The 23,081-nt window shown below is 44.2% G+C and overlaps 1 protein-coding gene across 3 annotated transcripts; it reads left to right on the top strand.

The window, feature by feature from the left end:
- Positions 1–14,474: 14,474 nt before the first annotated feature.
- LOC122065165 lies at positions 14,475–23,081 on the top strand. 3 transcript variants are annotated; one of them, XM_042628970.1, is made up of 4 exons: positions 14,475–14,900; positions 15,571–16,164; positions 21,585–22,291; positions 22,597–23,081. In XM_042628970.1, exons 2-4 carry the CDS (start codon positions 15,628–15,630, stop codon positions 22,628–22,630), a joined length of 1,278 nt encoding a protein of 425 aa, XP_042484904.1. In that variant the 5' UTR covers positions 14,475–14,900; positions 15,571–15,627; the 3' UTR covers positions 22,631–23,081. The 3 variants fall into 3 exon arrangements, with proteins under 3 accessions (XP_042484904.1, XP_042484903.1, XP_042484902.1); XM_042628969.1 differs by having other exon boundaries at positions 14,475–14,849; positions 21,585–23,081; XM_042628968.1 differs by having other exon boundaries at positions 14,476–14,900; positions 21,585–23,081.

Here is a 23,081-nt window from a genome sequence, read left to right as displayed (position 1 = left end):
ACGAACCATTGATTTAATCCCATCAAATCTTTCTCGTTCAACTGCTAACCAAAAAACCGGCTGCAACCGTTGTCTCTTTCCCCTCTCTGCATCTCTATCCTCCTTTCGCCTTGCCTTCTCCCCTCCATTGTGAACCCGGCAGCCCTTTCCCCGTCTTTTCTCCTCTCCCTCTCCCGCTTCATAAATCGAGTGTTTTTTCTCCAATTCATCACTTTTGATTGTATCCTCTTTAATTTTCTGCTTCTAGTGATTTGGGTTTCTTCACTATTGTGATATTTTAGTTTTTTCTTAATCTATTCGTTTTTCACTGTGCGAATGACTGATTTCTAAGACAAACTTCTAAGCTCTTTGATCTATGCTTGGGTCTTTAGGAGATGATGACTACGATGGAATAGGTACTATTCCAAAATTATGGACAGTTTCTTTTCTGAAGCTTAATTTTGTGAGATCTCAGATGTAGACTCGGTAATTATGATGGTTTGGTAAGGTTTGTGATAGTTTTTGGAAAAACAATGGTGTAGAACCAGGATGCCTCTTTCTTCATCCCAATTCTTCCATAGTGGTGAGTTTTAGTGAAGACCTCTACATGGTTATGTGACTACTAACTTTTCCAGGCTCAGGAAGAAATGAGCTTCATCAGCAACTCATTGATGTGGAAACCACTATAATAAAACAAAATTTATGATGATACAACGGTTGAGTTTCAACCCTAACATAAATGCAAAAGTTTCCATATGCCAAAACAAAGCTTTCAAAATATAAACTCATGGGACGGCTGATGGTGGTCGTCAAAGTATTCTAGACATACATGGATGCACGTAGGGATGTAAACCGATTCGAATTTAGATGTTTATCAGATATCCGAATATTATCTAATTTGATATATTATTCAATTAGTAAACCAGTTTGACCTATATCGATTATGGAATTATAACTCTAATTATTGGTTTCATTGGAAATCTACACACTACCCATTCTTAGAAATGTGTGGTTTTTTTCTTTCGCAAATGATGGATTAATGGATTATATATATAACATGGCATTAGAAAATGTCAAATCGTACATATGGTTAAAAAAAATGTGCAAAATTCATTATAGAACATCCCTGCTGCAATGAGTGCCAAACCCTATATTCATAATTTGAAGGTAATGCTCAACTACTTGGTGCACTTCTAGTCTCATACTCGTTAGGGTTAGGGTTAGGGTTAGGGTTAGGGTTAGGATTATGACTTTAAGAATAGGTATATTATCAAAATATCCTGATAAAATTGTTTAAAATAAAGGTAATATAGTGATATCTCATATATTTGAAAAAAAAAAAAAAAAGTCAAAATTTACAATCAAATAATTAATTAGCTTGATATTATCTGATTCAAAATGGAAATATTCAAATTCAAATTCGAATATTGTTCAAAAATCAAAATTTCGGATTCAGAGAACCCTACAATGTCAGCCATAGTCGCCATTATATATGTTAGACACACCATTCAAAATGATTTAAAAAAAAAAAAAAAAAAAAAAACTCTTTATAGCCATTGGTTTTTAAAGTTTTATCTTGTCATGGGTCAACTTTGTTTGAGTGAAATTTGACATGTGAAAAGGTGACCTCCAACCCTACCTATTCACAACATTTAAGAATAAGACCATTAAAACTCATTATAATGTCTTCCGTTATATGTGAATATTTGAACTACCCTTAATTATTCCAAGTATTCCATTGGAGCACTAAAACTACTAAGTAAAGGGATTTTTGCTTCTTCATCATTAATGACGGAAAACTTGTTTATATTTTTGATTTAACACATTGAATCAAATAATAAGAGTATCTCTCTCTCTCTCTCTCAAGAGACCTTTATTGGTTTAGCAGACCAATGAAAGGGCACATGAGAGCATATTCAGTATATAAAGGGGGGCAGCATGGTTTTTTTACACCATGCATAATCTAAACGTTTCCTGGGCTATGGGCTATATTGACAGGGTTCATTTTCCTTTATTTTTTTCCCTTGATTCGAGGACTCAAATTAATAAAAGGAATTTGAGTAATAAATACATTAATACTACTGCTAAGATTAACTTAAAATAATATGATAAGCCGTTTTTAACAAAGTGAACACAAAGAGGTTCTTACCAAGAAAAAAAAAAAAAAAAAACACATTTTTTTTTTAAATGGTAAAATACATATAAAAAGTTAAACAGGAGAATATGCCAAGTCCATGGTGTGATCAGTGATGCAACCTCTAGATCTGCTGCCCAACCCCTCACCCCCACACCCCCTCTCAACCCAAAAAACCACCCTCTAGATTTGCTGCCAATTCTACCTTCAGGGGTTATGTTACGAGTTATTCATACCAAATGTCTATCTTGCTATGGAAATATTACAGACCAGTTTACCCAAAAAAAAAATTAATAAAAAAATTGCAGACTTAAAACTTATTTATAGTGATATAGATATCAGCCAAAAACAAGATCTCCCAAGGCCAAGTGTTGTCCTTCCTCTTGATCCAAGTTACCATCTCTTGTGAGTCTATCAAAGCTTCTACGATAGAGCATCCCATCTGTATTGATCTGTGGATCCCTTGTTGGATTTCTCGTGCATCTACAGTTGCTTCTTGGAGGTTTCCTGCATAGCCATAATCTGTATGTATATATGCTGAAATAAATTGATTATTGAGGATTGTTATTGCTACCTGATGAGGGTATTTCTTCTCAACCATGGCACGGGCAAGAACCGGTCCTGACCAATGCTGCACCTCGGTCCACCATCAGGCCTTGCTTCTACCTCGGCCCTCCATCAGGCCGTGCTGCCACCTCGATCCTCCATCAGGTCGTGCTACCACCTCGGCCCTCCATCAGGCCTTGCTTCCACCTCGACATCTCATCAGGCCGTGCTGCTACCTCGGCATCTCATCAGGTCGTGCTACCACCTCGGCCCTCCATCAGGTCATGCTGCCACCTCGGGGCCTTCTCACGCTGACCAGTCACCTTGGCTCGGCTGACCTATCACCTCGGCTCAACACAGTCAAGTAAGGCACCCAGAAACGTGCACACATCCACTCCTACATTCAAGGGACGTGATCCCTGATCACGGGGCAGGACTCTATCCACTACACGTCATCAGAGGCGTCCACCCCTCTCACGACTTGCACCTCCGATATCAATGGAGAATATTCTCAGAATATGCCCTAGAACCCAGAATAATCCCAGAATCACAAAGCCACTCCCTCAAGGACTCTACGCCTGAATCGGACTCTCCACAAACACCCTCCTTCTCTCTCCATCAACAGCCTATAAATACCAAGATAAGCCTCCATCATGGGGGATCGATCACTCACTTCTTCTTTTACTGAAAAAGCTCTCTTGAGCATCTGCTGTGGAAAGATCTGACTTAGGCATCGGAGAGTCCCCTGTCGGGTCAACCCGGCTCTCCCCTGTCATCCCTTCTGTGCAGGTCAGTTGGAGCACCAGGAACTGCAGGGAAGGTCGTCTGGTCAATTTTTACTGTGTCAGATTGGTGCCGTCCGTGGGAAGCAGTTACAAAAAGTCACCTTGGACCAATGCAATTAAGGAGTGAGAAGGTCGTTTCTTCTACGACAACACGATTAAGATCCACCCGCGAGTTACCACCTGGACGTCCCCCTTCACCACCAATGGCAGAGTAGGAAAATATCCCAGTAGAGACCCCTCCATGAGGACCCAGCGAACCAGGCCTGATGCACAAGTTGCCTAGGGAGAGGGGGATCAGCGCGAGCAAAACCCTTAGCTATCTCGCCATGTCCCATCATCCCGGGTAATTCACCCGAACATAGAAGAGCAAATGCAAAGCTTACAGCTGTAGGTGTTAGCAACAAACATATTGGTGCGGGACTTCATATGCCAGTTCGGCTCAGCACTTTCAGTGCCACGGACTAGTTCAGCTCAGCCTCCTAGGCCTGTTCAGGGCAGGCATCTCAACGACAAATCTCTTGACAACAGTGTCACCCCTCAATCAACAGCTAGGAGGAGGTTAGCCAGAACATCACGAATTGTTCACTCGGTACCACTCCGCTCTCCTACCGATGGGCCCAGGTAAGGTCCCATTCTAGCCCAGAATGGGAGAGCTCGTCGTTCCAAGTGTCACCGGAGCCCAGAGACACATGATGTCCGTAGATCCCCACCTTGAGTAGGAAGACGCCAGCTGTCGCCTCAAAGACTCACTAGAGGAGTGTGTCCGCACAGAGAAGAACGAGAAAATTCTCAAAGGACAGCTCGGCGAGATCAACCCATTGGGGGTCAGGGCTCGCCCACCAGGCTTACCAGAGGCCTACCACGATAAGGTCAGGATCGGCCTAGCGGTCACCAAGGCCAAGGAAGAAGCCCCAGAAGAGGTGAAAGGGCACGACGATCCCCAAATCATCGAGCCGAGGTGAGAAGGGACAACCTGGAGAGCCGCATCCAGCGCCTCACTGAGCAAGTAGAAGGAATGCAGAGGTAAAGGCACCCGGCCATCATAACTGTAACTTTGGCCCATAATGCACTATCTGATGAACTGATAGACGCTGAGCTGCCCTCAAATTTCATGATACCCATCTTCAATGGATATAACGGCACCTTAGGTCCCTATGATCATCTATTGTATTACAGCTCGGCCATGACGGTTCATGGTAGGTCAGATGCCGTTCTCTGCCGAGCCTTCGCAGCCTCATTAAAAGGAGCAACGCTGGTATGGATGTCGAACTTGTGGCTCTGGTCCATTCGCAGCTATGAAGAGCTGACAAGAGCATTCCTCACACGTTTTCAAGCAAGTATGAAGTAGAAGCAAACTACGCAAAACGTGATGAACATGAGGCAGGGAGCGAGAGAGACTGTAAGAGAGTTCCTTGCCCGATTCACCAAGGAGACACTAGAGGTAAAAAAACCTACCGGAAGGAGTGGCGTATAGCACGTTGTGCAACGGGATAATGCACTCTGATCTGGTCTAGTATCTGGCCCTTGACTTGCCAGAAACAATGCCTGGTTGTTAAGACGATGCAATCAATACGCCAACATGAAGAAAATCCTGGCCGCCAGAGGGATAGGTGATCAGTCGGAGAAGGAGAAGAAAATGACTCTGAGACCTAAGGAAGATTCTCGTGAGCCGAAGAAGTACAGAACAGATCGATCGCTTGACACTGATGAACCCGAGTGATATAAACTTGATCGTTCCGGAACAAACCTGCTCTTAGAGATCCAAGATCATAAGTATTTTCGCTGGCCCAGGCCAATGACAGCTAAACCAGAGGAGAGGAACCTCAACCGGTATTGCCAATACCACCGAGACTATGGACATGACACTGAAGACTGCAAGTCTCTAAAAAGGGAAATTGATGAGCTCATCAAGGCTGGATACCTCAATAAGTATTTGAAGCAGAAATATGGTGGGAACTGGCCCGAGCCAAGGAGAGATGATTCCAAGCCGAGCTGAGATAGGGCTGAGCCGTCCAAGGAACCAGCCACGGATCGAGCTAACTCTTACGATAACCAGTCTGTGGGTCCAACTATTCTAACAATTATGGGTGGACCCACAGCAAAATCAGTCATAAAAGCCAAAGCCCACGCACGGTTCGTATGCATCACGGAACAACCTGTCAAAGCCTTCAGAACGGATCCACTCATTACATTCTCTAACAGATATCTGGAAGAGTTGAACTGGCCTCACAACGACATTGTCGCAGATCAATTAGCGGTGGAAAACCACCCCTTCCATAGGGTCCTAGTGGACACAGGAGCCTCCGTTGACCTCATGTCCTATGAAGCCTTCACAAAACTAGGGCTTGGCATTGGGACCCTAAAGCCAACTCCAGGACCCTTGTACGGATTTTCTGGCACACCAGCAAAGCTGGAAGGAGTTGTAAACTTGCCTGTAACCATCGGATAGGGAGCTCAGATAGCCACTACCATGGTTTCTTTTATGATTGCCAAGATCGCCTCACCCTACAACACAATCCTTGGCCGACTTGGTCTCAATGGCTTTGAGGCAATTGTGTCCACTAAGCACATGAAAGTCAAATTTTTGACAGTAATGGAGTTGGTGAATACAAGTCCAGTCAGAAGGAATCCCGGGAATGCTATGCAAATTTCATAAAATCTGTCAAGAAACCATGCTCGAGCCTAGCATGTACGGTAGAAATTGTTGATTGTCGAGATGAAATCCTCCTGACCCGAGCCGAGCCAGTAGAATAGCTGCTTACTGTCCCAATCACTGAGGCCAGTAGACACTTTTATCAGTAGACAGTTTTATCAGTAAATTGCATTGAAATCCCATCGATTGGGTGTTAATCTTATAGATTTTATATTGTCAGCACCTTAGCTTCCATATCTCAATTATTCAATTTTATTCACGGAGCGGATTAGATTCTATTTCGAAGCAATGTATTTGTCCCAAGTGCATACAACACATCAATATACTATGAAGCTTCTCCCAAATATCTGACTTTTATAAGGAAACAAAGACCTTAACAACTAAGGCATAAAGACAGGCTACAACTCGATAGCATCTAAGACCGAGCTACAGCTCGGCATCATCTAAGATCGAGGTACAAGCTCAGTAGCATCTAAGACTATGCTCAAGCTAGGCACTATCAAGACTAGACCCTAGTTTGACAACTTAAGCCCTCACGAACTAAGGCATGTAAGCCCAAGCCCCAGCTCGGCACTTCAAGCCCTTATGCATTATGGCACGCAAGCCTAAGCTCCAGCTCGGCACATCAAGCCCTTACGCATTAAGGCACTCAAGCCCGAGCTCCAGCTTGGCACATCAAGCCCTTACGTATTAAGGCATTCAAGCCCGAGCCCCGGCTCGACACATTAAGCCCTTACACACTAAGGCAATCAAGCCTGAGCCCTGGCTCGGCACCTTAAGCCCTTACACACTAAGGCACGCAAGCCCGAGAACGGTTTGGCATCTCAAGCCCTTACGAAATAAGGCATTCAAGCCCGAGCACGGCTCGGCATCTCAAGCCCTTATGAACTAAGGCATTCAAGCCAGAGCACGGCTCGGCAACTCAAAGACTTGCACCAAGGCGAGAAAGCCCGAGAACAGCTTGGCATCTCAAGCCCTTCTGAACCAAGGCATTCAAGCCCGAGCACAGCTCGGCACCTCAAGACCTTATGCATTAAGGCATGCAAGCCCGAGCTCCAGCTTGGCAGCATCTAAGACCGAGCTCTAGGTCGGCACCATCAACGATACCTTACCCTAGTTTTCGTAACTCAAGTGTCACACCCCGTTCACACAGAACCGGACCGGTGACCGGGTTAACACCGGTTAACCCAAACCTTCCAGGATCATCTGATACAGTATCCAACCACAGTATACACACAACTAAGAAAGTGTTCATCAGTTCAGCAGAAGACTTAATTTACCTATAAATATTCCCATTATACTTGATACCTAAATTGTAATACATAGTTAAGTACATGTGGGCCCGCAGGCATGATATTTACATAAAATAATACAATTTACATATCAAGTACACAAAAGGGATCATCAAAAACACAAAGGATACAGCTCAGCTCGGTATCAAAAGTATAGCTCAGCTTGGTATCAAAAGGTAAAGCTAAGCTCGGTATCAAAAGGTAAAGCTCAGCTCGGTATCAAAATAAAAGCTCAGCTCGGTATCAACAGTAAAGCTTAGCTCGGTATCAAAACTAAAGCTCAACTCGGTATCAAAACTGCGGTCCCGCAGCACAGCCCTCGCACGAGCAATCCGTGCCGTTCTCTAATTCCTCGGGGACCCACCAATCCTCTTCAGGGAATTCAACTGTGGGGCCCGACCCATGCTCTTCAGGTTGATGACCTACAAAATCATCTAAAAGAGGTGCACAAGTGGGATGAGCTCACTAGCTCAGTAAGTGAAGAGAAGGACCACACAGCAGTCCATACAACAAATCACAACCATATGCACTATATGTTATGCAATTCATTTTAAATCACATCCACCTAAACAACATTACTAAGTCTTTGGTTTAGTGCTACTACAACCACAGTGCGTGTATACTCCGGGTACGAGCCACGAACTCCATCCTGCGATACGCCTATAAGGCTGTCGGAGAAGGCCCACCGTGAGTACTAAGAAAAGTACAGCATGCCGACTACCGGCTCTCAACATAAAGTAAATGACAGAAAATAAAGGTACCGACTCCAACAATTTAAAAGCAGTACGATTGGCCCTCTTGAATATACCACCGAGGTTGTCGACTGTCCTAATGACCAGCCGGGCGTATGTCTAACTGCCACAGTGACCCAACAACCGCGACCATTGCTTCCCCCCAAATGGTAACCCAACACCTCAACCCCTATTGGGAAGGGTCGTAGCACGGGAAGATGATAATCCTAAACCGCATGCTCCTATATGACATAGTACGATTGCATAGTACCACCGCGTCCCATTCCACGGGTCACCCATACACTCGTTTCCAAGCCGACTACGACATCTAGTCTATTAATGCATTATGCACAATGATGTCAACATTCATCACATAAGCACATCATCATTTGACATTGAGAAAATAAACATAACACACATGGCATAAAAATATGAGGATGGCTAAGCTACATAGCATTTGCATGATGACATGGCTAGTCTAGATACAATTAAATGAATGCCAAACAAGCCTTGAAACAAGGCCAAACGTCCTCTCCCCACTTACCTATAGTGTACAAAGACTCACGCTCGATATGGGTGAGATCCGGTGCGAGAAGCGTAAGTTTTGGTGAACCTATCATAAGTGACAGGGGTTACTATTTCACCACCTTGGGGTCAAAATTAACAAGATTTTGTGACAAAATCATGTTTAGAATCCCAAAAGAAGGTCGCACGTCCGTTTTGGATCCGTTCGGACGTAGAAATCACGTTGGGAGTCTCTCGGGTGGGTCGGACAGTCCACCTGTCTTGACCCACCAGTCAGACCCACCGGTCATGATCTGCGGGTAGGTCGACCCATAGGTTGGGCCCGTCGATTGGCCCCAAGGGCCCTGCTAGGACCGAAGGGCAGGTTGGCCCACCGGTCGACCCATCAGTTGGGCCCGTCGGTTGGCCCCGTGGGCCTGCCCTCTCAGGCGGGTGCCCTCAGGCGGGCCATTTGGCCCATCGACCGGTTTGGCCCACCGGTCTTGGTGGGAAAATGTCATTTTTCCCCAAACCTTCCCCAACCTTTGGGGAATCAAATGGGGCTTTTCCAAACCCATTCTCCACACATTCAAGGTCTAATAAGATGGTTCTAACCTAAATCTAGGTTATATTTAAGGAATGGAAGCCATCTTACCTTCTTTGCTCAAGAACTCGTTCAAAGACCCCAAAATCACTTCAAATCACCAATGCTCCTCCAACCGTGGAAACACTTCTTCAAATCCTTCAAAATCAACACATAAATCATCTATTAAACCTTAGATTCATCACCTCAGGGGGGATTTATGAGACCTCAAGAAACTCTACCCAAATCAAGGGTTTCATTTGGGTATGGTGAAAGTTTAAGGAACCCAGCCTTTGCTCACCTCTAAACGTAGATCTCGTATTGGAGATCACTCTTCCGGCGTCGGAATGGGAAGATCAAACCTCGGCGCCGCTGACATCCATTTCTTCTTCCTCTTCCTTCCCTTTTCCTCTTCTTTCCCTTATTTTCTCTCTCCTCTTTACTCTTCTCACCAAACGCCCGAGTGTCATAAATGAGAAAAAGGAAAAACATAATGATAGCTATTTATACTTTTTAAAACATCTTGTAACCTCATGGGTGGGTCACTCAGGTGGGCGGATGCGCCCACCTGTGACCGCCCACCTGAGGGTCAAAAATTGGCCACCAAGTGGGATTTTGATGGAATTCGACTCTCGGCATGAATCTCACTCTCGGCATAAGATACAATATATGTATGCGCTTTAAGATACGACTACATACCTGCTTTATCCGTACATGGCCTTATGATATGTGCATGTACACGGCTTGGGTACACCCGTCTCCTCTAGCACTGACTCGGACTTGTCTGGCCAGCCGGTGTTCAAAGTCACCCTTGCCATCATGGTCCATAAGGAACCCACCTTAACCCTCTCCGGTTTGGATCCTGCATAGTTAAATCGGGTCAATCATGTAATCAGACCGGGTTTAAGAAGTAGGGTATTACATCAAGACCTTACTCTAAGGCATGAAGAACTAGCTTCAGTTCGGCACCTTTAATCCCAAATCTGGGTTAGGCATACTTGTACAACAGTCCAGGTCCAGGCATGATGTTTCACCATACAAAGACACATAGGACCGAATCAAGTTCAATTGAAAAATGGAATTACCTTACAGAAACTGAAGATACACAATGAGGGAAGAAAAAAAAAATCCATTAATGGAGGGAAGAAACCCTCAAAAGTTACATCAACTCCCAAATGGGATTTTTACAAAAAAAGAAGAAGAAGAGAAGCAAGAAGATTACATCACTCCCACAATCGAAAAAAGGAAAAAAAAGAAAGAAACAAGACAAAAAGGAGAAGCACAACATCAGTACTGCAGAAGTTGGGGAGCTGGATCAGGAAGGAGCAAGTTGGATCACTTGGTAGCTTTAGGGTTGGCTTGGGTCACCTCCTCACCGACCTCAGCCCGACCAACGAGCTGTACAGAGGGAGTTGGGGCAGGAGAGCTCTGCTTATACTCAAAGAAATTGTAATCAGGCGTCTTGCCAAGGACAAACTGAATGGCATCTTCTGAGCCAGCCTGAATGAGGAGACGTCGACGTCAACTAGCCATTTCTGACCAACTTCAGAGTTCAGCCTCCACAGCGACGATCTCATCGTTCGAAGCCAGCTCGGATTGATGTTTCTTCTCCAGCTCGAAAATCTAAGCTGAGTGTTCAACTTCTTTCTTTTTGCTGGCCTCCTGAGCTTCAGCCAGCTCGCTTTGGAGTGTGTCTTTCTCCTTGACAAGGCTGCTGTTGATCCTGAGCTGCTTGGCCACCTCGTGCTCCAGCTCGCCAGCCCTCTCCTCATGGTCTTTCGCCCTCTGTTCCTCAGATCGGGCCTTTCTCTTCTCATTCTCCAATTGGCCCGTGCCATATGAAGCTCCCCCTGCAGGCGCTTTACCTCATCATCCAACTTCTCATGGGCAGCGGCCATCTTCTCAAACTGACTGGCTGCCTCCACCGCATAAGCGAAAGCCTGCATTTATCCAATGGAGCCATGAATACTAGGAACTCAAATAAATACAAAGGGTAAGAGGCAAGAAATACTTAGGTCCCCCATCCGGGCATAGACCTACTCCGCGAAGTCAACATCAGGCAGCTTCCTCACGTGGATAACATCCTTCTTAGGACGGCTACGGAGGCACCAAGTTCGAGCTACCAAGGGGTCCAAAACGGTGCCATTCTCTAGCAATTCCACTCAGGGGTCTGCGGGCTGCTTCCCCGTTTGAGCCACCTTTGGAGGGTTTCCATGCTGACCCTTCTCAACTGGTGAGCGCCCCCTTTTTTAGTCGTCGGATCCTGGCCCAGTTCGATCAGGTGTGCCAGTTTGCCCTGGCGCCTTCCCTATCGCGCCAGCTGGTTCCTTTCCCTTCGTAAAGCCCGGATCCCCGTGCCGAGTTGAATATTGTACAGGAGCGAGCATCTCCTTCCCTTGCTTGCCCCCAATAATAAGGGGCGAGGACTTGTTGCTTACGCCAGCGGGAGGGGTGACCTTCACACCCGGGTTGGGGCTAGCCACAACCTTGCCCTTGTCATCGGCCTTCTTGGCAGCCTGCTCGGTCGCATCTTTCTTCCTCACCTCCGCTGCAGCCGCGACTAGGGCCTTATTGTCTACCTTCACTTTAACCGCTGCAAGACGAGAAAGAATCGAGCTTTATCAGTACTGGGAACATGCTAAAACATCAAAAGGCTGAGTTGAACCACAATAACCGGACTCGATCGGACTCTCACCAGGGACTTCACTAAGCTCAAACTCCAGGAGGAAGTCTTCATCCTGTAGCATGCGAACATCCACAACCTCCCCACCCAAAAACATGTGATATGTTTGGAGGCCAGTTGGGGAGAGCTTGGGTGCTCGGTTTAGCACGGAGAGGGTGGGCTTGACCCAGCTGCTTTTGAAGGGGTTCCCCTCCATCGCCACGTAGAAGGACCTCTCCTTCCACTTCTTCACCGAGGAGGGCATGTTGAGGAACATCTTCAGGTCGCTGTAAGGACCATCCCTCTCCCTCTTGGTGAAATAGTACCACCCTGAGGTGTGCCTCTTCACCAAGAACATCTTCCTGAACAGATCTAGCATTGCGGTCTGACCCAACTTCGAGACAAACACCTCAAAGCCAAGAATAGTCCGCCATGAGTTAGGAGTCAGCTGGCTGGGAGCGAGGCACCAGTGGTCCAGGACTGAGCTGACCAGCTCGGGCATAGGAATCCTCAGGTCGCTCTAGAAGGCCACATCGTAAAGGGTAACCTCATCCCCAAAGGCGTCCACTCGTTCGTTCTCGTTTGGGACGCGCATCACCATGTAATCTAGGATGCCATATCGACTCCGGATTAGATTAAGCACCTTGGGAGTCAGGATGCTTGGGGTATTCACCGTGGTCTTCTTCTCTCCAGAGGAGGAGGTAGAGCCTTTCCCCTCGGACTCTGCTCGGCTGACCTCAGGGACTTCGGCACCCGAGGGGCCCGCACCTGGAGTACCTGCTGCTGCAGCACTGGGGGCTGAGCTGAGGCAGTTGAGCCAGCTCCAACCCTGCTCGGGATGATCTCTAGCGAGACCACCTCCATAGACTCAGAGCCTGAGCTAGTTCCCGAGCCCGAGCTACCGTCATAGTCAGAGCCGTCGTCAGAGCCCTGACTGCTGGAAGTGTCATCACTAAAGGATGAAGGATCGGGAATTAGGCACTCAGGGTGATTTTCCCCAGGCCTCACGATAATCAAGGGGTCTGGTTGGGCGAGTCTGGATCACGTGAGGACACCATGTTGGGATCTCCGGGGCTAGTGCTAGGGTATGCGAAAGGCTGAGCAGAGGACTGACGAGTCACAACCATAATAGTACTTACTTGTTGCAGGAAGAACTTGGAAGGATGAGCGAGAAGGAGCGCTGTTCACAATACCGTGCTGCTCTGAAACTCTTTGATAGTCCGTGCTGAAGATGGGAGCGAGCTGAGCTGACTTTTATCACAAGATCGAACGACAAGACTTCTGGGAAAGATGTACACTATTTATAGAAGAAGGCGGTGGAGAATGAATAGCTGGATCTTGTCGAAATCAATGGCGGACAGGAGCAGTCTCTTTGCCTGCCCGAGGTGAGGTAACAGCTCTGAGACACATGGCATATGAGCGCATTTCGTGCCTAGTGGAAGGCGCACGATCGGAAATATCAGCGAAATTTAATGCTCTAGCTGTCCGAGCTGAATCGCTAGAGTGGGAGCTAGTGATGAGGGTATTTCTTCCCAACCACGGCACGGGCAAGGATCGGTCATGACCAATGCTGCACCTCGGTCCACCATCAGGCCGTGCTTCTACCTCGGCCCTCCATCAGGCCGTGCTGCCACCTAGGCCCTCCATCAGGCCATACTGCCACCTCGGCCCTCCATCAGGCCACCTCGGCATCTCATCAGGTCGTGTTATCACCTCGGCATCTCATCAGGCCGTGCTGCCACCTCGGCCCTCCATCAAGTTGAGCAGCCACCTCGGGGCCTTCTCATGCTGACCAGTCACCTCGGCTTGGCACAGTCAAGTGAGCCACCTAGAAACGTGCACACATCTACTCCTACATTTAAGGGACGTGATCCCTGATCATGGGGGTAGGACTCTATCCACTGCACGTCATCAGAGGCGTCCACCCCTCTCAAAACTTGCACCTCCAATATCAATGGAGAATATTCTCAGAATATTCCCTAGAACCTGGAATATTACCAGAATCACAGAGCCACTCCCCTCAAGGACTCTACGCCTGAACCGGACTCTCCACAAACGCCCTCCTTCTCTTTCCATCAGTAGCCTATAAATACTAAGGTAAGCCTCCATCATGGGGGATCGATCACTCACTTCTTCTTTTACTGGAAAAGATCTCTTGAGCATCTACTGTGGAAAGATCTGACTTAGGCATCGGAGAGTCCTTTGTCCGGTCAACCCGGCTCTCCCTTGTCATCCCTTCTGTGTAGCTTGGTTAGAGCATCAGGAACTGCAGGGAAGGTCATCTGATCAATTTTTACTGAGTCACTACCCAAACCTACTTCATTTGTCTTAAGGATCTCAAAACTGTCATCGGTAATAATAATTGGACGATGATTATAGTAAGAAGATCCAAGTAATATGAAATATATAGTTGAGTCGAATAATATGAATTAACTACATGAAGATTGGGCAAGGTTCCACAAGGAGCGAAGGACAAGCGGTTAGTGCGGTGCCAAATAACCATGTGGCTATGTGCTGCTGCTGCTTTTTTTTCTGGTAGGGTGTCGATTGTCGCGCGCGCGCGTGTGTGTGAGTGTTAAGTGTCGAGTGTCGTGTCGAAGTGCGGTTCGCTTGGTCACCGTATCTTCGAAACGTTCCGATACCCTTCTCAGAGAAGTTTCAAAAGTAGCAGAACTCTCTCTCTGTCTCCCAGAAGCACACATAGTGGACCTGGAACTACAAATTTGGTTGGTTGGAAGCAAATCAATCATCGTCCCGCAACTCAAAAACTCATAAAGAAATCAAATCAACCTCCTCTCTCGAGTCAGGAGTATCGCCTTGTCTTCGCTCCTATTGTAAACAAACTCCTGGTGCCCTGGCATCAGAAGGAAGGGTGGAGCTGAGGCCATAGGGAAATTAGGGCCCTACCCAGATGATGAGGTTCCGTCATATGTACCACATAATTTTGTCATTACGAGCTTGAGTTTCATCAGCTATGGAGGTTAGAATTTCAGAAACAAACATCTCTGCAACGTCATTAGAATCTCGTCTGGTATGTTCTTTATTTTTTATTATTCCCCCACCTTCCCTGCTACCTTTTCCGCTTGTGGCTTTCGATCATGTACTCTTTCAGCTTTTGCTGTCTTTGAATTTCATCATCTCCTCATCTTTAATTGAATTGGTTATGTTTTTATCTCTTTTTCTAAGATTGTGTGTGGATCTCTGGCATGCGAATATTGATTACTTTTGTTTTGTTGGATTGAAGTATTGTTCATTAATTCAAATAGGCGCCTGCAGGCCTCTTTTTTCATTTCTTTTTCGTCCCACACTCCCCCACCCTCTTTTTTTTTCTGTTGGGTTGGGGGTTTGTTTGGAAAATGGGGATCGGGAGAAGGTCGTTTTTCCTTTGTTTGGTGCTTGACAAAAGCGTAAATTGTGTCCTTAAAAAAATTGAATAGTGTAGTCTTTCTAGAAATCTTGATAGTTGCCAGTTGCCACAGTCATGTTCATGCTCTAGTTTCGGTTTTCATTATTTATTTTCGTGGAGGGAAATCAATGAGACAGGGGTTCGTTCCTACCAACAAAATACTCTGCAAAAGGTTCTTGAAATTTTGAGTGCTGGCCGTTAGTTTCACTGAGCCTAAAATGGATAAATTAATTTGGCAGGCATTCAATCCTTTTTACAAATTACTCATGGACTCAGTTTCTTTGGATCTACATAGGTTGCATTTTCTTAACTCCAGCACTGCTTCGGAGACAAAATAAAGAGGAGAAAGAGGATGAGGAACAAACCAAGGAAACCAACTGCTTTCCAATGCAATGCAAGAAGCAGATGCTCGTTATCTGCTGTTGTGTGGGTAATAGTGGCGTGCATTCTTATGCTTCATTTTTACTCCTTTGTTTGCCATAGAGATATCCAAGTTCGTTTGAATCACCTCCCACTGACCCGAGAACTTGAAGAGGTGGAGGAGGAGAGTTTCCAGATTCCACCACCAAGAGGTAGACGATCTCCACATGCGGCAAAACGGAGGCCACAAAAGCGGTCTAATTCACTAATCAATGAATTTCTTGATGAATCTTCACCACTGAGGCACTTGTTCTTCCCTGATCAGAAAATCGCAGTAGATCCAATCAAGGAGGCAGGTAACAATATCTTGTATTTCTATCCAGGGAGGATTTGGTTGGATGCAGATGGAAATCCTATTCAAGCCCATGGAGGAGGAATCTTGTACGTTGAGAGATCAAGGACATACTATTGGTATGGAGAGAACAAAGAGGGGCCGACTTATCATGCTTACAGAGAAGGACCTGCACGGGTAATTTTGTTTACTCAAATGTTCAATTGAAAAATGTGGCTTGCTATTGATTTGCTATGCTTTATATTGCTTAAGGCTCTGTTTCTCCTGTTCTATTGCTTATGGTTTCTGGTTGAACACCCCCCTATTAAATCAGCCACTGCTTCTGCAAGTAGGAAACATACTGCCTGTTGGAGCAGATTCTGTTACTTGGATTTTTGTAGGTTGTCTATTTTACTCACCATATTGATTATGATTACCATAAACTGTTTCTAGAGTGGAACTTTGGTGACCTTGACTTGTTTTCTTTATATTCAACAAGATGAGCACAGGTTGACTGAACTGTGGAAAGATCTACAAGCTTGTGGTTGAGTCCAAGGGCTGAAAACTGTGAATGCAGGAGTGTTGTAAGGAACCAATCTGAATGAAGTATCATTCTGATGATGTGTTCAGGCAGAAGGGCAGGAGGGGGGTAGGGAAGCCAGCTTCAACCGGCTACACATTGGGTGAAGGATGCAAACCACAAATTTTGGTTAGTGCAAGATGCTTTGAAGGGTGGTGTTTTTTTTGGATGAATAAACAATTAAATTATGCTAGAAGAGAATAAACAAGGGGGGGGGGCATCAGGCCATTAGGGACAAGCCCCTAAAGGATACAAAAAGGGGGGAGGGACACAATGAAAGACGAGACCCCAGGCAACAACAATCTGTCTGTTCCTTGGGGTGTCGTGAACAAGCGATGCTTTAGGCAATCAAGTTTGGAGGAGACGTCAAAGAATGTTAACATGTGGTATATGAGATAGATGGTTGTAGGTACTGCATCTTGCCTGAGCTGTCTAGGAATATGAGAAATCATTAAAGCTTGAAATGAGTGTTTTCTGAATGCATAAATAGGACAGACTGACAGTACTAAAACTATTTACCAAAATAAGAGAATCATGGAACACAACAGTGGATTACTTCAATGTGTGGATTGGTCACAAGTCAGTATACTCAAAAGAAGGGTCAAGTGTTTTGAAAAATGTTCCATCCATTTATATTTCATAGAGGTAAATTATGGAGTTAAGAATGGCAGCTGGGCGGGTACGGAATGAGTATCACCAAATACCATGTTTGTTACCATTTCAAAATCCCATGATCCTTGCACATGGAGCTCACACGGCATTTCTTCGCGTGGCACCGAGGGAGAAGAAGTGTCAGCCCTTACCTGAATTTGCACTTACCAGGAGTCAAAATGCTCTACCTCCCTGCACTCATACCATGTTTGCTACTGTTTCACCTGAAAGCTTGAACTGTTAGGGAAGGTTAGCGTCAATGTGTACATCAACATACCATGCGTAACCTGTTCAAAGTATTGTGAAACCTTTCCTAGTATACCTCTCAAAACATGTATGACACCTCCTAAATTTACAAGGTAACCAGTGCATGTACCCATGGGTTTCTTTGGGGCAGGGTAGGTATGGTATTGAGAGATCATCTGAAAGAAAATATGATCTGATACTTGGTTTGAGAAAGATTTGATTGGTCTTTCTGAGTTTGAATGTGAATGGGTAAGTGACTGTGATTGTTGAAACAAACTGGAAGTTTTATTTGTTATGGTCTAGATATTGAGGGGCCAAATTTTAGAATGTTTGTGAATTCGAGTTTGGGAACTGGAACAGTGAATGAGGGTGATGTGTTAAATGTAACTAATTGGGAATAGTGTTAGCAGTAATAAAAGGGCATACCTAGTGCACGAAGCTCCCCCCACTGCGGAGTCTGGGGAGGGTCATAATGTAAGCGGCCTTACCCCTACTTCTTGGAGAGGCTGTTTCCCTTAGTGTTAGCAGTAATGGATTATTAAAAAAAAAAAGGGGGGGGGGCAGTAATGGTTGGGTAAAAAATTATGGTTTTATTTGGTATGTTAGAATTTAATGCGGCTAAAGCAAGTTAAATCTTCATGCTAATGTTAAAACTAAGTGCAAAGGCTATTGATAATTCAAATTTCAATAATCTATTTGTGTCGGGTCCCAGATCTATGGGCTTATTGTTTTTCAAATAAATGCAATAAAAAGCAACGAGATGGAGAGAATGCACTCACTGGTTAAGGTTGCAAGTTAGTGGAGAAAACCACCATGAATAAGTGGTGAGAGAACCACTATGAATGAAGGATCTCTCCTCTATGAATATTTTGTACTGAGACAACATCTTTTAAGATAATTATTCCAAGAATTTTTATTGTGAGATAGAAGAGTCTGCAAAAGAGGGCATACTGCCTAAGAATAGGAGAAGATGGACAAAGCAAGAAAATACAAAGAGCAATGAAAAATGGGATGGTACACAAACAAGGCCTAACCATTTCCTTGTTTGGCATTCATTTGGTAGAGTTGGTTGATTTTTTCTCCAATTGAATGAGGTGTTCAACAAGGAATCAATAGATTTATTTGTAATCAGATTAGGAGAACATAATAAGACCTTGCACACCCTAGTGAAACCATCATGACAATGGGGCAACCACTCCCTACCTTAAGCTGCCAATCCCTAGAAATGGAGGTATCTCAGAGCTTGTAGAGGTTAGCTCTGGGTACTAACTGTTAGGACTTTTATGTGGGCTTAACTGATATCGATTGATCCATTGGGCCTAAGCAGTTATGGACCCACTATGATTAGGAAACTCCTAGCCTAATCCATTGTGGGAGTGGAATAAGGTTTTAGGGATTCTATTATAAATAGAAGCTAATGGTTCTTGCAGCTGTCACTTTAATACCTTCATAGTTTTGGAAGCATAAACTCCCCTCACAGGAGTAGTGCATGTGTAAGAGAATTCTAAGGGTGAAAGGCTGCAGAGGATCTTAGCGGATGGAACTCCATTGAGTAATTTTTCATTGTCATCTTCATGGGACCAATCTTCAAGCACTTAGGACACAGATTCGTAATCAATACTCATGGGGGCTTCTAAGCTTACACACATATACTCCTCTACTCCCATTTATGGTTCATGTATTGGGGGTATCCCACTGATTATCATAGATGCGGAAAATCTATATGTTTGTGTGTTTTAAGATCCATGAGGGATCTATCATTGATCTTGGTTTAAGGACTACACCCACACTTAACGGGTATATGGTTAATCTCTTTTATGATTCGTACTTATATTCTAAATACTATAGGGTTGTTCATACTCTTGAGGGTCTCCTAGATAGCATCAGATGAGTTTGAGTTTTGTAGCATTCAGCCAATGAGGATCGGGGATTTGTTTCCTTGTGAGGTGAATAATAGATGCTACATAGTCGATATATTAATAATGGACAAAGTGCATCAAAATCTCAAACTATTTGTCTGATAGTAACGTTATCATTGATATGCTTAACCCTTTTACCCGCGGGCATGAAATGACAACTCCATATGAGGTATATCCTTGGAGAAGCCAGTTCAGGTGAAAGAACATTTAAAACCAGATCTTCTGGTAGATTGCACAATTGATAAAACAGTTTCGGAGGTAGGGCATTTCTTACGTGTTGGTTTCCCTGTGAACCAGTCCCCACCTGAAACACATGCATCTAGGTGAGCATGAGATCTCCATCAAAATTTTGCTGTGCCACCTAGTCACCCACGCCCCGGAGGATTGGGATACTTTACCAACATTTTCAAAATATGACCAGATGTTGACCACTCTGGTCTACCAGTTAGCAATCTGAATGTTCTGATACTTTAAACATGGGGTAGACTCCAAAATTATTGTGCCGTGTAAATGTTACAGTTTAGGCACAAGAAAGGTCACCAGACTTGGTGGTTAAGGTCTGGTATGTAGCATGGACGGTCCTACCGTAGAATCCCGTGTGGTGCATGATCTCTGTCATATTTTCAGTTGAAAAACTGACTACCACTTGGCCTGGTGGTTTGAACGATCAAATCATTTCGACAGATGGTGTATCAGTTGACAGTTTTCAATGGACCTCCTGTTCTTGGAGTGACACAAGTCTGATTGGGCCTGGTGATCAACAGTCTGCAGTCTGGCCATCCTGTCCAATTTTGTTAAGACATTGATTACCACATAATTATTGAAATAACATCTAAAAGAAAAATTTCCATTTGAATCATGAAATCATAGCCTCACATCCTCTACATCTTTTTCTTCGTTTGGTAATCCATTGCCTGAATCAATAGATATGAAAATGTCCCTCAAAGTTCAAGAGAAGTCCTTGTGTGTTAAGGCTGCATTGCTCCTCTGGTCCAAGTAGTTTTCATTGTTTTCGACCTTTAACTACATCCAAGAGATCATTCTTCAAGATTGTATTAGCATTATTTTTAGAGGCTTATACAAAAAAAAAATCCAGGAAACAAATTGAGGACTGTTCATTCTGATTTAGTGTTTTCCCTCTGCCTCAGGTAATTGAGGCTTCGTAGCTACTTTGATTGTAAAGAAAACTGAAGAACCGATCTTAAGTCAATTGGAGCCCGACTTCCTTCAGTCTCGAACTAATTTCTTTTCTTTTTTCTGCGTCATTGCCTTTTCTTTGTACATATTTCATTTAATGAATGATAATATTGTTATTCATTAAAAAGAGTAGCTGAGATAGTGCAGATCAAGTTGTTTTCATTCCATCATCTAGGTGAAACCTTAGTGACCGAAAAGTTGTTTTCTTTTATTTGTTACACACATTTACTCAGAGCAGATACCTTGCCAAAACAATGAGATGTGAGACGCATGTACATACTGTTATTTTTTTCCCCTTTTCAATTTTGTTTTATTGCTCAAAATTCTATGCATCATGTAAAAGAGGCACTGATACTTCAGAGATTTATAACCCCCTCCTAAAGGAATTTTTTAGTTGGGATCTCTAGTTCATGGCAACACAGAATTTGGTCTCTTATGTACAAATTGCTGGTTCCCCAGTTCTCTTGGTTGTCATTATCACATGGTTGCTTCAAACATGGCTTTTTCACATCTTCAATGATGATGACAGGGATAGGGAATCTTATACATGCTAGTAAATTTTCTTGGAACATATCCAATGTCAAAAAGGGGTAATAAGTAGGAGGCAAAGTTGACAAAGAATCTGTTTTGTGGACATCCGTTTTTATCAGATGTACCTATTGCCAAATACATGAATAGAATAGCATACATAAGGAGTCCTCACAGCTTCCATATATGACTGATATGAAGTAGGTTTGGAGGAATACAATTATTCCAGAGAATCATAGGCAGAGTCTAAAATCATAAACAATGAGGTACTTAAGACTCCTGATATATAGACAAGGACAGAAGATATGTACCACTACCATCTTTGACCCACTGAAACTATACTTTGCATTACATATGAGGAATTAGATGGATCTGCATACCTCGACTCTTTCTTCTTATTGTCACTTGATACCATATTGGGAAGTTTTTTAATCTCTACGACTCATCCTTTTCCTATTAGTTGATGATGAAATCTGAAGCTCTGCTTTACTGTTCAGGTTGACATAATTGGGGTGAGTTGCTACTCTTCCAAGGATTTATGGACATGGAAAAATGAGGGCATCGTGTTGGCAGGAGAAGAAAATGAGACCCATGACCTTCACAAATCAAATGTGCTTGAGAGGCCGAAGGTGATTTACAATGACAAGACAGGAAAATATGTGATGTGGATGCATATTGATGATTCTAACTATACCAAAGCCTCTGTGGGAGTTGCCTTCAGTAACTACCCAACAGGGCCCTTTGAGTACCTTTACAGCAAACAGCCCCATGGGTTTGATAGCAGGGACATGACAATCTTCAAAGATGATGATGGTATGGCATACCTCATCTACTCCTCGGAGGAAAACAGTGAACTTCATATTGGGCCCCTAACAGATGACTATCTCGGTGTCACCCATGTGATGTGGAGGATTCTAGTTGGGCAACACAGGGAAGCACCAGCTCTATTCAAGCACGATGGAACATACTACATGATTACCTCAGGTTGCACAGGCTGGGCCCCAAATGAGGCACTTGCACATGCAGCGTACTCAATCCTAGGCCCATGGGAGACCATGGGAAACCCTTGTATAGGTGGGAATAAGGTCCTGCGGCATACAACGTTCTTTGCTCAGAGCACGTTTGTTCTCCCACTTTCGGGTCTTCCAGGTTCATTTATCTTCATGGCTGACCGTTGGAACTCGGCTGATTTGAGGGACTCAAGGTACGTGTGGTTGCCTCTAGCAGTTGCAGGAGCGGCCGACCAGCCTCTAGAATACAATTTTGGATTCCCTTTGTGGGCAAGAATGTCGATATATTGGCATAGAAGATGGCGGCTTTGGCAGTGATTGTGAATTGATGGGGGTTGCTTTCTGTATCATATTTGAAGTCTCACTATCACTTCCTACCAAAGAAAAAAAAAAAAAAAAAACTTTGTTGTCACTCTAATCTATAGATCTCATTCGTTTTTACAAACCAGAATTTTTAATGTAGGTGCTTGACATGGATCTCTCCTGTTGAAAATTTCAGATGGCAATTGCAGAGACAAATACCACCTAGGTAATGGTCGGAGCTACAAATGAAAATTGTGGGATCACCATCTAATCCCACATGAGGAGCAAGAAGGAACTGCCTCAAGATACTTCTGTCTACGTACACTGGTAATTTTTACTGGGTACGTGACGTTTAGATGCTACGGTCTCACACAAAAGCGTTTTCCAACGGGTGGTGGTTTGACATTGTATCAAACAATGTGCATGTGAGACATCGTGATGTTGTTAAACCTATGATGGGGTTAGTTCCTCAGTTGTTCCTAATTAGAACGGTGGGAAATTTTGAGTCAGTTGTCAAAAAGACCATTTTTATCCCTGATCATGAGCGTCCAGGGGCATAATTGATTTGCTTACATGAAGAACGATTCCTTTTATTTTTATGAAATAGGAATATATTTTTGTAATCAATATTTTCATGAATCTTGATCTCATATTTTGAAAGGTATAAAGGTATTTTTGTCA

This window comes from Macadamia integrifolia, unplaced genomic scaffold (assembly GCF_013358625.1).
Source record: "Macadamia integrifolia cultivar HAES 741 unplaced genomic scaffold, SCU_Mint_v3 scaffold1907, whole genome shotgun sequence".
Lineage (NCBI taxonomy): Eukaryota > Viridiplantae > Streptophyta > Magnoliopsida > Proteales > Proteaceae > Macadamia > Macadamia integrifolia.
The sequence above is the reverse complement of the archived record's forward strand: the minus strand, read 5'-3'. Positions and strand labels throughout refer to the sequence as shown.

Bases quoted from the DNA above. Each gene is read 5' to 3' on its own strand.
- LOC122065165 (XM_042628969.1), top strand. From the start codon at position 15,628: ATGAGGAACAAACCAAGGAAACCAACTGCTTTCCAATGCAATGCAAGA. The intron at 16,165-21,584 runs GTAATTTTGTTT...TTTACTGTTCAG, and splicing joins ACAGAGAAGGACCTGCACGG to GTTGACATAATTGGGGTGAG.